The sequence below is a fragment of the Ahaetulla prasina genome, chromosome 4, assembly GCF_028640845.1.
Source record: "Ahaetulla prasina isolate Xishuangbanna chromosome 4, ASM2864084v1, whole genome shotgun sequence".
In the NCBI taxonomy this organism is placed as follows: Eukaryota; Metazoa; Chordata; class Lepidosauria; order Squamata; family Colubridae; genus Ahaetulla; species Ahaetulla prasina.
Window position 1 is genome coordinate 18,309,096 of NC_080542.1, and position 16,776 is coordinate 18,325,871.

Here is a 16,776-nt window from a genome sequence, read left to right on the forward strand (position 1 = left end):
TGCATTTCTAGAATGACATGGCATGGCATGGCATGGCATGGCATGGAATAATGGAATTAAGAATAGAACAGAACAGAACAGAACAGAACAGAACAGAATAGAATAGAATAATCTTTGCATACCTTTGCATACCTTTGCATATCTTTTCATATCTTTGCATAACTTGAGGATGGGCTCCAATATGAGTCCACAAGCTCAGAAGACCAAACACCTAGTCCTGGTGACTGACCCAGATTGGATCCTGTAACATTATTCTGGGGCACGTATATTCGCCTTCATTCATGAGAATATTCTTTATTGACCAAGTGTGACTAGATACAGAAGGAATTTGTCTCTGGTTCATAAGCTCTTAGTATACATACAAGCAACAAAGTGATAAATCATAAATCATAAGATACAACCAACAAGGTGATAGTCATAAGATGCCAATAGAAGTAGGTAACAAAAAAGATGAGAAGTGATAGTTATACAGTCTTACTACATGTTTAGATATCCTTTAACCTAAGATAGTGCTGTGGGAGTGCTATGTTTAGCAGAGTGATGACACTGGAGGGTGAGAGGATACTGTCTTTGTGTCTAGTTGTTTTGGCATGCAGTGTTCTATAACAGCATCCTGAGAGAAATTAAAACATTTTATGTCCAGGACGTCTGGGGGCTGTAGATATTTTCTCAGCCTCCTTTCAGGCTCATGCTGTATTAACAGATCCTCAAAGGAAGGTAGTCTGGTTGTAATTTGTTCTTCAGTCCTAACTATCTGTTGAAGTCTGTACCTGTCATGTTTAGTTCTTGGGCCAAACCAGACAGTTATAAAAGTACAAATGACAGACTCAATAATTCTTTTGTAGAACTGTTTCAGCAACTCCTTGGGCAGTCTGAGCTTTCTGAGTTGGCACAAGAAGCACACTCTTCGTTATGCCTTTTTAATGACGGTTCTAATGTTAGGTATTCATTTCAGGTCCTGGAGTATTATAGAACCCAGAAACCCAGAAAAGGGTTATAGAAAAAGGTTATAGAAGAAAAGGTTATAGAATATACCAATCTACTTGGGTATTAACAAAGAAATCAATTGAATGGAACCTTTCAGAAAAGTTGAATCATCAGAAGAGGAGGAACGATTTGGAGGGAAAAAAACCATTATAGTACTTGTGAATGAACAATCAGACTTGGGGGATTGATTTTGTCCATAGAAAAACAAAAATAAAAAAAAGAAAGGAATAGGTTGCATAGTCAGTGCAATATTGCAGTATGGATGCGTTTGAGAACCAGGAAAAGACTGACTAATAGAATGTTCTATTTAACCATTAAACTGTACTTTTTGTCAGATGTTCTTTCATGTTTAAATGTGGCTTCAAGAGAATGATGTAGCATTTGGGGGAAAAGATGCAGCCCAGTAAGCTAGCAGTAGAGCCCAAGATGGAGAAGATCTCCACAGCCACCATGTATTTCCCTCTGGTGCTCAGATAGGCTGGGATGAAGGACACCCAAATGCAACAAAACACAAGCATACTGAAGGTGATCAGCTTGGCTTCATTAAAGGTATCTGGCAATTTTTGGGCAAAGAAAGCCACAGTGAAACTAATGGTGGCCAGCAGCCCCAGGTAGCCCAGGACAATGTAGAACATGGAATCTGAGCCTTCATTACATTGCACAATAATCTCATCAACCTGTGAATGCATGTCCAACTCTGGGAAGGGAGGAGACATGACCAACCATGCCACACATATAATTGCTTGAATACAGGAACACATGACAATGATGGATCCTGCCAGTCTTTTTCCTAGCCATTTCCTCATCTGACTTCCTGGCTTAGTGGCCAGGAAGGCCACAACAACTGTAATGGTTTTAGCTAAGATACAGGAAATTGAGATGGAGAAAATGATGCCAAACAAAGTTTGTCTGAAAAAGCAAGACACCACCTGAGGCCAACCGATAAACATCAAGGAGCACAGAAAACAGAACAGGAGAGAGGAAAGAAGAATGCATGTGATATTCCTGTTGTTTGCTTTGACAATCAGGGTATCCCAATGCAGAATAAAAGTCACTGCCACTGATATGAGGGCAGCCGAAAAGACAAGATTCAAGAAAGTCAGAATGACTCCCAAGGGTTCACTGTAGGATAAATAGTTGAAACTCTTAGGAAGGCACTGGTCATTTTCCGCATTAGAATATTGATCTTCTGGGCATCTCTCACATTGGTCTGCATCTGAAATAGAATCATAGAGTAACAGAGTTGGAAGGGACCTTGGATGTCTTCTACTCAACCCCCTGCCTAGGCAGGAAACCCTACATCACTTCAGACAGATGGTTATCCAACATCTTCTTAAAAATGTCCAGTGTTGGAGCATTCACAACTTCTGGAGGCAAATTGTTCCACTGATTAATCGTTTTAACTGTCAGGAAATTTCTCCTTAGTTCTAAGTTGCTTCTCTCCTTGATTAGTTTCCACCCATTGCTTCTTGTTCTATCCTCAGGTGCTTTGGATAATAGCTTGACTCCCTCTTCTTTGTGGCAGCCCATGAGATATTGGAATACTGCCATCATGTCTCCCCTAGTCCTTCTTTTCATTAAACTAGACCTACCCAGTTCCTGCAACAGTTCTTCATATGTTTTAGGCTCCAGTCCCCTAATCATCTTTGTTGCTCTTCTCTGAACTCTTTCTAGACTTTACATACCTTTTTTATATCGTGGCGACCAAAACTAAATGATATAAGTGAAGAAGACCTTGTCATTTCCAAACAGATCGCAGTTTATACAGAGAGAAGTCACTCCTGGTGATGCTATTTACATTCACCATCACACATAAAAATGATTTTTTAACACTTAAAAAAGGATTCTGGGTTTCCATTTATGCAAATAAATTCCACTCAATTTCAATAATAGCAGACAAAATCTTAGATGCAATTGTCAACCTTGCAATGGAGATCAGAATAGAAGAATTTATGCAATTATTTAATTATCCCTCTGTTTTTTTTTAAAAAAAAGAGGCGGGTACTGTTGTTAATCTCAGTCCCATTCCACTGCGTTAATCCCAGTCCCATTCCACTTTATGAAATTTGGGAAAAAATGAAGAAAAAGATAAGCTAATTTGATTTCTTTACTTGCCCATTTCAACTGAAATTCTTCCTTCGGAGCATTTTGTGCAATTGTAGCAACATGCATGTTTTCCTTCCTGAACAACCCTTCTGTACCCCTGGAAGCAACTCTCCACACATCTGGCATGGGGAGGTATCTGAAAAGAAACATCAAGAAGGTTTATGAGTGGCGGATTCGACCAGAAGCATCACAGTGAGACAGTCAGGGAAGAGCAAGCTCCGCTGAGCTTCACAAATTCCCGGGCTGACAAACCGATGTTGAGGGGTCTTCAGACCAGATCTGTCCTGTAGGGATGGTGAAGAAGGAGAAGCACCTCGGATGACAAAGAGGAACCGGCAAGTTCCTTGGAGGTCAAGGAAAGCTCTTCGACTAAGTGGCAGGGTCAGTGGCCATAGCAGCCATCATTAAGTTGGGGCAACCAGACCAAGATTTTCAGCAGGAGTGGTGATTTGGACGGAATGTTGAAACCGGGTGAATGAACACCAACTCACAAGAGAATACTTTAATTTGAAATTGGCAAAAAAAAAAATTTTGGCAATGGAATAGTGGCTAAATTGAGAAGGAACGTAAGCACAGCAAGAAATAAGAGAAATGGAATTATTTACCCTAAGACCCAAAAGGAATTTGGCTCTTTAAATTGAATTGGAGGTCCCTCAAGCAGAAGAAAAAAAAGAGGGGGAAAAAACCCTCAAATAAAGCTGGAGAGGTTTGGAGATTTTTAAAATTTGTTTCCAGAATATAAAAAGAAAGCTGGGGATTTAGAACTACAATGTGGTGAAATTTCTCTGACTTCCTTTTTCCTGGTGAGTTGGATTTAATATAATTGGGACATAGACTATAAATTGAACTGTTGGGAGAAGTTAAAAAGTAAAAGAAAAATAAAGTGCGGTTTTAAGAAAAAGAAACAAATGGATACCTTCACTAATTATTGATTGGAACTGTGGATTGGAAAGAGAGACCCTCAGGTGGAAGGGAAAACTACATTGACTAACATCTGCTATGGAAAATTCTCCTGTTGAAGCGATAAGGCTGGTAAGAATCTTAAGGGAGAATTATATGCCTGCAAGCTGTTTGACTTTGATAACAAAATAAGAAATACAACCCTAAAAATACAGAACGGTATAGGAAATAATTGAAATGATGAAAAAGATGCATATGACTTTAAAGCAAGAAATAAAAGAAAAAATTAAAAGACCATATGGACAATTGAAACCAGAAGAATCAGGAGCTGCACAGGAAGTTACAGAAACTATGAAGCAAGAGAGGGCTTTGGAAGACAAGCAAACAAATATTGATTGTGAAATATTAAATGATTGTATGGGGAGAGATAAAGGGACTAACAAGGGGGGAAAATAAGAAGGGAAAAAGCACAAAGAATTTAGAAGATTACACTGGGATTGACAGTGACAAAAGAGAAATCTTTAAAAGGGGAATGAGGAGAGTAAATGGAAAAATATTGGAAACAAGAAGGGCAAACAAAAATAAGGAGAGAAGGAAGAGACAAGGAGAGAAGGAAGGAAAGAAAAAATACAAAGTTAAAGGATCATTTTGGGATTAATAAAGAAAAGATAACAACAGGGGAAGAGGGAAGAAGGAGAGTTGATGGAAATACAGGACAAGCAAAGAGAGTAGAGAATTTTAAGAGAAAAAAAGAAAAAGGAGGAGGAAGAGAAAAGGAGGAAAATAAAAAAGGATTGAAATATATACTGGTTGAAATACCAATGGAATTCAAAGCACAAAGAAGAGTTGGCAATATATTAAATGATTTAAATATTGAGAATGGAATTTAAAATGAGAAAAATGTTTGAAAGTTATTATGGATTTATTAATGATATTTTAGAAATGAAGAAGGTTTATGAGTGGAACTCATTCAGGATGTCTGCCAATTTCCCATTTTAGTGGGAGAAATTAGTATATCCAGGAAGGGTGCAGACTCTTCTGATATCAAGATGTCCCAAGAATATAATGCTTGTACAGAGTATCCCATGTTTGTAGCAAATCATTCTTTCCCCTGGGTTGAGTTTTGACTTTTATTCAAACATATCCATGCTGGTAAAACTACAGAAAGAAACAGTAGAGAGCATGGAAATCTCTGCAGGTTAAGATCCAGAATTTTGATACTGATCAGTCTTCCATCCTTCCAAAGTGGGTAAAACGAGGACCCAAATTGTAGCTGTAAACTATTTAGAGAGGGCTGTAAAGCACCATGAAGTGGTATACACAGAAAGTCCAAGGGCTATAGCTATCTAAAGAGTTCCAATCATACTAGGGACCAGAGAAACCTAGAATAACTCATGCAGTCTAAGGCAGACACAAAGAATTTTATTTTGAATGAAACATCATCATTATCTTTCATTTTGTAAGTTTGGAATGTCCGTAATGTGCTTTTGTGTCATATGTATGTGGAGATTTTTCTAAAACGGTCTCCATAGGAATACACTCACCAAATAGCAAATCACTTTTCATTTCAAAAATTTGGTCCATTTTGCTCTGTTGCTCCATTCATAACAATAAACAAAAACAGTATTGTGGATTTTCACAAATGAGATAACGTTCTCAAAGATTTTCGGTTTATAAAAAAGAGGAAAGTTTCACTGGAAGCAATTAGCATATTTATTTGTCCACAGTCTGCATCTTTACTTGGCTTTTAAACCCACTTGCTTAATTTAGCAATTGAAAAGAGAAATGAAATCCTGCTCTTATTTATTTTATATATAACTGGCATTTATGACATTTAAAATTCGTCACATTTTTAAATCAATGTCATCCTAAACCTATTTTTTTTTTTAAAAAGAAATGCCTCATACTGTCCTTTTAAAATCAGATGTATATTGAGAAAATTAAATAAAACACAAGAATGTCTATATGAATATTCTCATGTCAAAATGCAACTCAGTTTAAACAAAATTGTCCATGTAGATTTTTTTTCATAAAGACCCATTAAAATATCCAGCAAAATATAAGGCTCCGGAAAATCATCACTATTCTTCACTTGTGGACTTTATGACTCTCGGACAAGAATATCTCCCCTTCCCCAAAATAATAATTTACCTACCATGTTTCCCCCAAAATAAGACTGGGTCTTATATTAATTTTTGCTCCAAAAGACTCATTAGGGCTTATTTTCTGGTTAGGTCTTATTTGGGGGGAAATACGGTATTAAATGCACCCATCTTGCTGACAGTCTTAACTGGGGCACATTTTGGGGGTAGGGCTTATATTATGAGCATCCTGAAAAATCATGCTAGAACATATTTTTCTGGTTGGGTTTTATTTTCGGGAAAACAAGGTCATTACAGTATCCAAAATGTCCCACCTGTTGAAACTTGTGATTCCACAAAATGCCACTTTCATTGAGGGTGAACTTTTTCCCATCTGCAGCTTTGGAGTCCATCCTTCCAATCCGGACCCTCTGGAAGGATTTATTGTGGAAGGTGACCACATTGATGATGTCATATCCTGGGTCAAAGTCCCCCTTCTCATCAAAAAAGATTTCATCTCCTGCACTACTATTAAAATGGGTGTTTCTCAGGAAATAGTGAAACTGGATTTGAGGAAGAGCAAAGGTAAAATCAGGGGCTAAGACACTGAGCTTGTTGAATGAAAGGTCAGCAGTTCAGCAGTTCGAATCCCTAGTGCCACGTAACAGAGTGAGCTCCAGTTACATGTCCCAGCTTCTGCCAACTTAGCAGTTTGAAAGCACGTAAAAAATGCAAGTAGAAAAATAAGGACCACCTTTGGTGGGAAAGTAACAGTGTTCCGTGCGCCTTTGGCATTCAGTCATGCTGGCCACATGACTAAACACAGCACTGGCTTTTCGGCTTTGAAACAGAGATGAGCACTGCCCCCTAGAGTCGGGAACGACTAGCACATATATGCGAGGGGAACCTTTACCTTTAAAAGTAAAATCAAACCAGGATTATCTTAATCTTCCCCAAATATTGGTGAAGTTCAGAATCCCAACAGAGCTGGAGGTTATCAGAGTTGTTACTGAAGACAATTGAAATTATGGAATTCACTCATTTCTTCATCCCATATACAACAACCCATTTCAGTGATATCAAATCCAACAATTTCCTTACTCTTACTCTACTTGAAATATTTCAATAGACATTCAATAGACATTGACAATTTTAATGAAAATTTGAATGAAAAATGTTTAATGGAAAGAAGGACTGGAGGTGACATAATAACAGTTCTAAATCTCAGGGGTTGTCACAAATAAATCATTCTCCAAAGCACTTGAGGATGGGACAAGCAGCAATGGATGGAAATTAATCAATGAGAAAACCAACTTAGAACCAAGGAGAAATTTCCTGACAGAACCATTAATCAGTGGAACAACTTGCCTCAGAAGTCATGAATGCTCCAACACTGGAAGTTTTAAAGAAGATTTTGGATAACCATTTGTCTGAAATGGTATAAGGTTTCCTGCTGAGCAAGCAGTTGGACTAGAAGACTTTCAAGGTCCCTTCCAATTATGTGATTCTATTCTATTCTATTCTATTCTAAATTTACATTCTTGATGTAAGTAAACGGAGACCCTTTCATTCTTAGAAAGGGAAAATGGGGAAAATAATCCAAATTGCATCAATCAGTCAGACCCAGAGGTGAAATCCAGCAGGTTCTGGCAGGTTCTGGAGAAAAGGTAGCATAATTTTTGATTAGTTTGGAGAACTGGCAAATACCACCTCTGGCTGGCCCTAGAGTGGGAGGGAATGGAGATTTTGCAGTATCCTTTCCCTGCCATGCCCACCAAGCCACGCCCACAGAACTGGTAGCAAAAAAATTGAATTCCACCACTGGTCAGACCTCAGTGATATTTTTCAAAACTACCAAAGTGGATGCTGAAATATAACATTATACCCTGTGATGCTTCAAAGTTTGTAAACACCCTCCTTGTGGCGAACCAGGCATGATCACATCAAGACTAAGGCATCTAAGGGAGGTCCAAAGGTGCTTTTTCAAGACTTTTGGCTTGCAATTGTTGTTCAGTGCTCTCCCTCAGTGTGTCTATGAAGATTCACATCATCCAGGTCAGGAGTCTCCAACCTTGGCAACTTTAAGACTTGTGGACTTCAAACAGCAAGCTGGCTGTGGAATTCTGGGAGTTGAAGTCCACAAGTCTTAAAGTTGCCAAGGTTGGAGACCCCTGATCCAGGTCATAACTGTCCTAAATGTGCTTTTACAAGAGGCAACTGGAATTTCTGTTTTTTCTTCAAAGACATTTCACTTCTCATCCAAGAAGCTTCTTCAGCTTTGCAGATGTTTCACTTCTTGGATGAGAAACGAAAAGACACAAACTGAGCAATGTGGTATCTGCAGTATAATGCAGTGAGCCATGTACAGATCTGTTCATTGGGGAAACAAAACAACCACTTCACAAATGCATGGCACAACTAAGAGAACAACTAAGAGAACAAACCAACAAAATTGGGCGCTATCTAACAAAATGAAATTCAACAGTGAAAAAAGTAAGGTTCTACATTTAGGTCAAAAAAACAAAATGTACCGGTACCGTATATGTGGTACCTTGCTCAATAGTAGTACCTGTGAGAGGGATCTTGGAGTCCTAGTGGATAACCATTTAGATATGAGCCAGCAGTGTGCAGCAGCTGCGAAAAAAGCCAATACAGTTCTGGGCTGCATAAACAGAGGGATAGAATCAAGATCACGTGAAGTGTTAGTACCACTTTATAATGCCTTGGTAAGGCCACACTTGGAATATTGCATCCAGTTTTGGTCGCCACAATGTAAAAAAGATGTTGAGACTCTAGAAAAAGTGCAGAGAAGAGCAACAAAGATGATTAGGGGACTGGAGACTAAAATGTATGAAGAACGGTTGCAGGAACTGGGTATGTCTAGTTTAATAAAAAGAAGGACTAGGGGAGACATGATACTGTATTCCAATATCTCAGGGGTTGCCACAAAGAAGAGGGAGTCGGGCTGTTCTCCAAAGCACCTGAGGGTAGAACAAGAAGCAATGGGTGGAAACTGATCAAAGAAAGAAGCAACTTAGAACTAAGGAAATTTCCTGACAGTTAGAACAATTAATAAGTGGAACGACTTGCCTCCAGAAGTTGTGAATGCTCCAACACTGGAAATTTTTAAGAAAATGTTGGATAACCATCTGACTGAGATGGTGTAGGGTTTCCTGCCTGGGCAGGGGGTTGGACTAGATGGCCTCCAAGGTCCCTTCCAACTCTGTTGTTATGTTAAACCCATCAGGAGTAGATTCAGCAGTCCATCTCCATTTAAAAGATGAAGGCCACTCTTTTGAAGACAGCAAAGTCCACATTTTGGACAGAGAGGATGGGGAGGGATATGACATCATCTATCTTCAGTCTACAATAGAGTCCTTTCAACAGTTCCAAAAAGGCTCCACATCCATTTGCACCACTCATCACCCTGAAGACACAGATAAACATCCAAGCGGCCTTAAGAATTATCTAAAGGAATGCAAATGACTATCTGTCTGTAAGGAATAAATCCTTCTATTCCCCAGCCTCCAGCCAGAGCTGAAGAATTTTCTTGGTTGACAGGTGAAACACTTTCAAAGAAAAACCAGAAAGTCTATTTGCCTGGGACAGTCATGACCTGGATGACCGAGAATCTCCATTTGACACTTTGAGGGAGAACACTGAACAATAATTACAAGCCAATATGTTGGACACCCATGCTGTAGAGCCATGATGGGGAACCTAGGGCAGCGCCCTCTCTGTAGGCATGAGAGCCATCACCCCAGCTCACCTCTTGCTGGTATGCATGCATGGGGAGTGGGGTACATGCAGGATGGCTGCATGCATGTGGGGGTCGGGGTTCACATGGGGGTACACATGTGTACATGGGGGCAGGGGGAATGTGGGGGCATATCCACATGCATGAGAGTGGGGCACATGCAAGGGGCATGTGCGCATGTGGGGTGCATGTGGGGGGCCACACAGGCATGCAGGGGGGCATATGCAGGAGGGCATGCATGTAGGGGTATGTAGGCATGAACAGGAGGTGGGGTTGTACATGCATTGCATTTGGGTGGTTCAGGGGCGTGCTTTGGGCACTCAGTCTGGAAAAGGTTAGTCATCACTGCTGTAGAGGAACAAATCCAGACCCTTTATAAGGCTGATTACCTTCCAATCCCCTTCAAGACTTACACATGTGTATCTGAAAACAGCACTCATATACCTGCCATGGTTGAAAATGACAAAGATCTGCTCCATCCTGATTCCTCAGAGAAACTGGCTTTGCTCTTCTTGAACACATCGTTTGCAGAGCATGTGCTGCAGAATAAACTGCGTTGTAGATATTGTAGCTCTCTCCAGACATGGACGTTTCAAACACAGAACTAGGGACTTTCGCTAGTTCTTCCTTCCCTGTGCAGCGTTTTGCTGCTTGGTGAAATGGAGGGAGTGAGCAGTGAAATACAGAGTACCAGAACCATTTCATGTAAGGAAAGGTACTTGAAAAAGGGTTTAAGGTCTTAAGAAACTCCTGAAATCCTGGCACCTTGTTTGTGTGAAGTGAGAAGTGCAAGGAACCATTGAAAGTTTGGGCTGGGAAACTCCCAGATGGGAATGTCTTGAAAGTGAAATCCCACTGAGAGGTCCCGATCCACACTCTGTGGTCTATTGGCTTCATAAAAGTGATTTCAGAGGAATATAAAGCTCTTTGTAAAGCCTCCATAGATTGGACAGTCCCAGAAGCAAGGAACACGCTGATTTTCATCCCTAAGATAGTGTCTCTTATGTCTGCTATATATGCAGAAAGGGCGCCCATGCTTAACAATCGATTTCTCAAAAGTGGGATCAACCGCATCCAAACAATGCAAATATCATTCTGGAAGAGTTTTGGTTGGAGGTTTTGAAGAAAGGCTTCTCCACCTTCATTCTCTGATATTAAGAGGCCAATCCAGTTCCATCCAAAATGTTTCAATAGATGAATAATGCCCTCATATTGTTCATTTTCATTGGGAACCATGCTGAAAAAGGAAGGGAACTGTCTTTTGTCACTCAGGGCTGGATCAAAGGAGCCATAACTGAGCTTTTGGGAAGAAATACGCATAGAAAATTTTATTGAGAATCCTGTTGTGGTGCTGAAGAACCTAGAGCCATGATGGCGAGTGTATGGCACGCGTGCCCAAAGTGGCACACGAAGCCATCTCGCCTGGCACATGCGGTCTTGCTTTGTTTATCTTCTGGATTTCTGGTGTGCATGTGCGTGCAATGATCAGCTGTCCTTCACACGCGCAGCAGTGCTGAAAACCGGCCTGCACATACTAATCCAACTTTATAATTAAGTTACAAAAACCAAACACTTGTCATCAAGGTTTACATTGAAGAAGGAGATCATAAACTTCACAACAGAAGACTTAGAGAAGTAGAGAACGTTTATTTAGAAAATGCTGCCGATTTCATTATCCACTTTTTTCTCATTAATGGATGGGCTGGCTAAAACTGAAGGAAATTAAGGTTTACCAAAAATAGAATTCAAATAATATAGTATACGAAGACAATGTAATTAGAAAAATCATGAAATGTGCGGAAATGGATAAGCTTACGAAGGAGATGCAAGAAAAAGAGGAAACTGAATATTACCTAGTCTGGGAGAAATGGTATAGCTAGTTGAAGGAAAAGGGGAGGGGGAAGAGAAGGAAAGATTAAATAACGGTTAAATTAGGAGTAGAAATATAAGAACAAATAGGAAGAAACAAAAATTGTGGAAAGGAAATTGGGTACACATTTATGACTATATATATAGGTAAATAAAATAATCAGAATAATATAATATATTATATTTGTTTTCTGAGGTTTTTGCGGGTGTTTGTATGTAGATCTTTGGTTATTCGGGTTTTCTCCCGCGTAAAATTGGAAGTATCTTGGCAACGTTTCGACGAAGTCTCATTCGTCGTCTTCAGGCTTCAGCTTCGTGCTTCTGGAAGCAATATATATATGTCTTTGGTTGTTCGGGTTTTCTCCCGTGTAAAATTGGAAGTGTCTTGGCGACGTTTCGACGAAGTCTCATTCGTCATCTTCAGGCTTCAGCTTCGTGCTTCTGGGAGCAATGTGTGATCGCAGCTGTTTCTTCCTTTTAACTGCTAGTGGGGGTTTGAACTGATTGGGTGGGAGCTTGGCTGTGCTCTGATTGGATGGGGGTTTTTCTGTGCTCTGATTGGCTGGGGGTGTGTCCTGTGTTGGTGGGGGGGTGGTTGTGCTCAGTCTAGTCTGTGCTGCAGGGGGATTTGAGCTGGTGAGCTGCATAGCTGTTGTTTGGCTTTGTGGTCGTGCTACATCTTCATAGTGGGTGTCAGTCTGCTGCATGAATGGATTGGAGGGGTTTGAAATGGCTAATGTTGCAGCTGCGGTCTGGCTTCTGGTCCTTGGTCGTGCTTCATGATCAGTGTGGGTTTGGGTCTGCTTTCTGGGTGGATGTGCGGTGGTGACATCCTGTGTGGACCTTGTGAGTGTGGGTCTGGTGTCATTCCTTGTGTTAGGGACTCGTTTGTCAATAAGAGCGGGTTTCCAAATGGCTGGTAGGCGGGAGGTGTCATCTCGTTTGTTCATGCTGTGTGGGCGTTTTTCTATCTCAATGGCTTCTCTGATTATTCTGTTGTTAAAGTGTTCAGTTTTGGCGATAGTTCTGGTCTTTTTAAAGTCAATATCATGTCCTGTGACTTTAAAGTGTTGGACCAGGGAAGAAGTTGGTTCCTCTTTTTTGAATGAGTTCTTGTGTTCTTCAATGCGTGCACTTATTCTTCTGTTGGTTTGTCCAATGTATGTGGTGGGGCAGGCGGTGCATGGGATTTCATATACTCCTTGATTTTCTAACTCAATTTTGTCTTTGGGGTTTCTTAGGATGGTGGATATTTTTCGGTTTGTGCAGAATGCTGTCTTGATGTTGTGTTTGTGCAGGATCTTGCTGATTCTGTCTGTGGTGCCTTTTATATATGGGAGGAGGGCTGTGCCGTTTTCTTGTTCTCTGTCTTGGATTTTAGTGGGGGGTACTTTTTGGATTAGCTTGGTAATCTTATTTCTTTGGAATCCATTGGATGTTAGTACATTAGTGAGAGTGTCTAGTTCGGTTTTTAGGTGTTGTTCATCAGCTAAGCATTTTGTTCTGGAGATGAGTGTCTTGGCTACGGAGTTGATCTGTGCTGGGTGGTGGTGTGAGAGTGCGTGCAGATAGCGGTTTGTGTGTGTTTTCTTCTGGTAGATGGTGTGTCCTAGGGAGCCATTGGGTTTTCTGTAGACTAAGACATCCATAAGAACTCAGTCAAAAAAGAGGAACCAACTTCTTCCCTGGTCCAACACTTTAAAGTCACAGGACATGATATTGACTTTAAAAAGACCAGAACTATCGCCAAAACTGAACACTCTAACAACAGAATAATCAGAGAAGCCATTGAGATAGAAAAACGCCCACACAGCATGAACAAACGAGATGATACCTCCCGCCTACCAGCCATTTGGAAACCTGCCCTTATTGACAAACGAGTCCCTAACATGAGGAATGACACCAGACCCACACTCATGAGGTCCACACAGGATGTCACCACCGCACATCCACCCAGAAAGCAGACCCAAACCCACACTGATTATGAAGCACGACCAAGGACCAGAAGCCAGACCGCAGCTGCAACATTAGCCATTTCAAACCCCTCCAATCCATACATGCAGCAGACTGACACCCACTATGAAGATGTAGCACGACCACAAAGCCAAATAACAGCTATGCAGCTCACCAGCTCAAATCCCTCTGCAACACAGACTAAACTGAGCACAACCAAGCCCCCACCCAAACAGGACACACCCCCAGCCAATCAGAGCACAAAAAAACCCCCATCCAATCAGAGCACAGCCAAACTCCCACCCAATCAGTTCAAACCCCCACTAGCAGTTAAAAGGAAGAAACAGCTGCGATCACACACTGCTCCCAGAAGCACGAAGCTGAAGCCTGAAGATGACGAATGAGACTTCATCGAAACGTCGCCAAGACACTTCCAATTTTACATGGGACAAAACCCGAACAACCAAAGACCTATATATATATATTTATATATATATAATATATTAGAAATATATGTATAAGAAATACACTAGGATAAGAGAGAGAAAATGTACAAGTATTGATTAGAATAGAATAGAATAGAATTTTTATTGGCCAAGTGTGATTGGACACACAAGGAATTTGTCTTGCTGCATACGCTCTCAGTGTACATAAAAGAAAAGATACCTTCATCAAGGTACAACATTTACAACACAATTGATGGTCAATATATCAATATAAATCATAAGGATTGCCAGCAACAAGTTATAGTCATACAGTCATAAATGGAAAGAGATTGGTGATGGGAACTATGAGAAGATTAATAGTAGTGCAGATTCAGTAAATATTTTGACAGTGTTGGAATTATTTGTTTAGCAGAGTGATGGCCTTCGGGAAAAAACTGTTCTTGTGTCTAGTTGTTCTGGTGTGCAGTGCTCTATAGCGTCGTTTTGAGGGTAGGAGTTGAAACAGAATTACCGACGCAAAACCGTTGAAAAGAAGAAAGTGTTAATATTTCTTTTTGTTTTTGAAAAAAAAACTGTTTAATAAAAATTATTTTTTTTAAAAAAACGGAATTCTTCTTTGACCACTTTTGCAAAAGATTTCGATCTATGAAAAATGGTTGTTGTACCTGTGGAAACTTATATGTGTTCAAAATGTGGGCCATCTGGATGGAAGTGGCAGAAGGAAGGTCACCAATGACAGGCAAGATGTATGTCTTGTTCCTTCTGGCGCAATTGAAGTTGACAGGACTCCCTCGGTTCAGAAAAATAAGATCGAAAACATGCTTACTGGCCTCCCTGGCAATAAAAGGGGTTTCATGAATTTCCAGTTTTATTGTGATGCTGGGGAACTGCTTGCTGTTGTTGTTGATCTCACGAATGGCAAAATACATAGAAAGTACATGCTGGAAGTTTTTGGGAATCAGTCTGAAATAAAAATGCACATAATTATATGATAAAAAAATTAAACCTGAGTGACACCAGCAATCTTTCAAATCTGTTCATCATTTTCTTCACCCACCAGTGTCAGCTAATAAAAAATTTGGTGAGGATGATATGAATGGGAATCTCATGTAATTATAATCTCTTTTTTTAAAAAAAAAACTCTGTTAATGGGTTAGTAGAAATAATTGTAGTTAACGCAATAAGTTTTTAGATTCTGATACTAATCAAGTAAAGATTATAAAAGCCCCCTGTATTTGCTATATTGAAAAAGTGTTAAATGACATTGTCTCACGTGAAATCTTGGTGCTCTCATTGTTGAGACATGGGAGGAACAATCTCAGAATGCATTTTCAAAATTAAATTTTCTGAGAGTTTCTGTTAAAACACTCCTTCAGATTTCTAGATTTCTTAAGATGATCCGTTATAATATGAGCAGATTCCATTTCAATGTTGTTTTAAGATGCTGCTTCTCAGTTGTTACCATGGTCAAAATGCCTAACGTCATTAAAATGACAGCCAAGAGATCTATGCCACATTTGAACCAGGATAATCTACCTCTTCCTTATATTCTATGAAGTTTTATTTCATGATATTCAAAGACGAAAGAGATACTTACTTTCCATATTTAGCAACATCTGGCTCGTTTTTGAAATTCTGTATTTTTTCATCACTATAGAAAAGAGAAATAAATCCCCCAAGTATCATTTGAGATCTGGAGGTGCTAATCTTCCCCAGAGCATTGGAAGGCTGGATGCAGATGAATTTCAAATGCTCATTGACACTGTCAGGAAGGAAGGAGAACAGCAGGATAACTTTAAACAGCAGCAGTCTTGAGCCACCATCCCATATCTTCAAGTACATGGTCAACAAAATATAATGTCTTCTCTGCAAGGAACTTTTCTTTTGACTAACCAAATGGGAAATGCCACTGAAAAGAAGGAAGTTTTTTATAAGCAAATTTTTAAAAAAAAAGTATTTGGGAGAACAGCTTCCCTGATTTAGCTAACGTCTAAATTTTCAGTGGCATAATACAAATTACAAGAGCTCATTTAAAAGTGTAATAATTCTGAAGATTTTTTTTCTTCCTTTCCTTGTGCAGCTGTGATACTGCCAAAGAAGTAGAATGTTCAATTTGCTAATTAGAGGACAAATAATACCTTTCTTCCAAGTCATCTTGTCCCTGGTGATTTAGAGAACTTTGTGTGTGTGAGAGAGAAAACTCTCTACATAGTTAATGTAAGTTATTAGTTAGTGTCAAAATCAGAAGGATTTCCAAGCATTAACTGAAGGACAATAAACAACTGAAACTGTTATAAAGACACTGGTCTTTTTATGCATATGAATAGTGCAAGATCACTATGCTTTCATAAAAATTCATAAAGACCAATGCTTTCATAAAAATTTCAGCTGTTTATGGTCCTTCAGTTAACACATGGAAACCATTCTGATTCTGGTCTTCATGAATCACTGGCTCATCATGGTACAGGGTCTTGTGCAGCTCAGTGAAGCTATGAGATACATAGGGTACAGGGCCACCCAAGATGAAGAGGTCATAGTGGAGAATTTATGACAAAATGTGGTCCATTGGAGAAGAAAATCAGTTGTTAAGTGAATCACTACAGTTGTTAAGTTAGTGACCTGATTGTTAAGGGATTCTGGCTTCCCCATTGACTTTACTTGTCAGAAGTTTGCAAAA

At 39.7% G+C, this 16,776-nt stretch overlaps 1 protein-coding gene across 1 annotated transcript; it reads right to left on the reverse strand.

The window, feature by feature from the left end:
- Window positions 1–1,301: 1,301 nt before the first annotated feature.
- Window positions 1,302–15,941, reverse strand: LOC131198049 (vomeronasal type-2 receptor 26-like). The gene is made up of 6 exons (XM_058182560.1): window positions 15,697–15,941; window positions 14,765–15,062; window positions 10,276–11,130; window positions 6,410–6,637; window positions 3,103–3,229; window positions 1,302–2,203 (listed from the first exon to the last, which is right to left on the reverse strand). The coding sequence occupies exons 1-6, from the start codon at window positions 15,939–15,941 to the stop codon at window positions 1,302–1,304; spliced, it is 2,655 nt and encodes an 884-aa protein (XP_058038543.1).
- Between the last annotated feature and the right edge of the window lie 835 nt (window positions 15,942–16,776).

Excerpts from the sequence above, each read along its gene's own strand:
- LOC131198049 (XM_058182560.1), bottom strand. The coding sequence starts at position 15,941 with ATGTACTTGAAGATATGGGATGGTGGCTCAAGACTGCTGCTGTTTAAA. Across the intron at positions 15,063-15,696 it reads GATGTTGCTAAATATGGAAA|ACTGATTCCCAAAAACTTCC; the intron begins GTAAGTATCTCT and ends TTTTTATTTCAG. Across the intron at positions 6,638-10,275 it reads GTCATTTTCAACCATGGCAG|TTTCACTATTTCCTGAGAAA; the intron begins GTATATGAGTGC and ends CCTCAAATCCAG.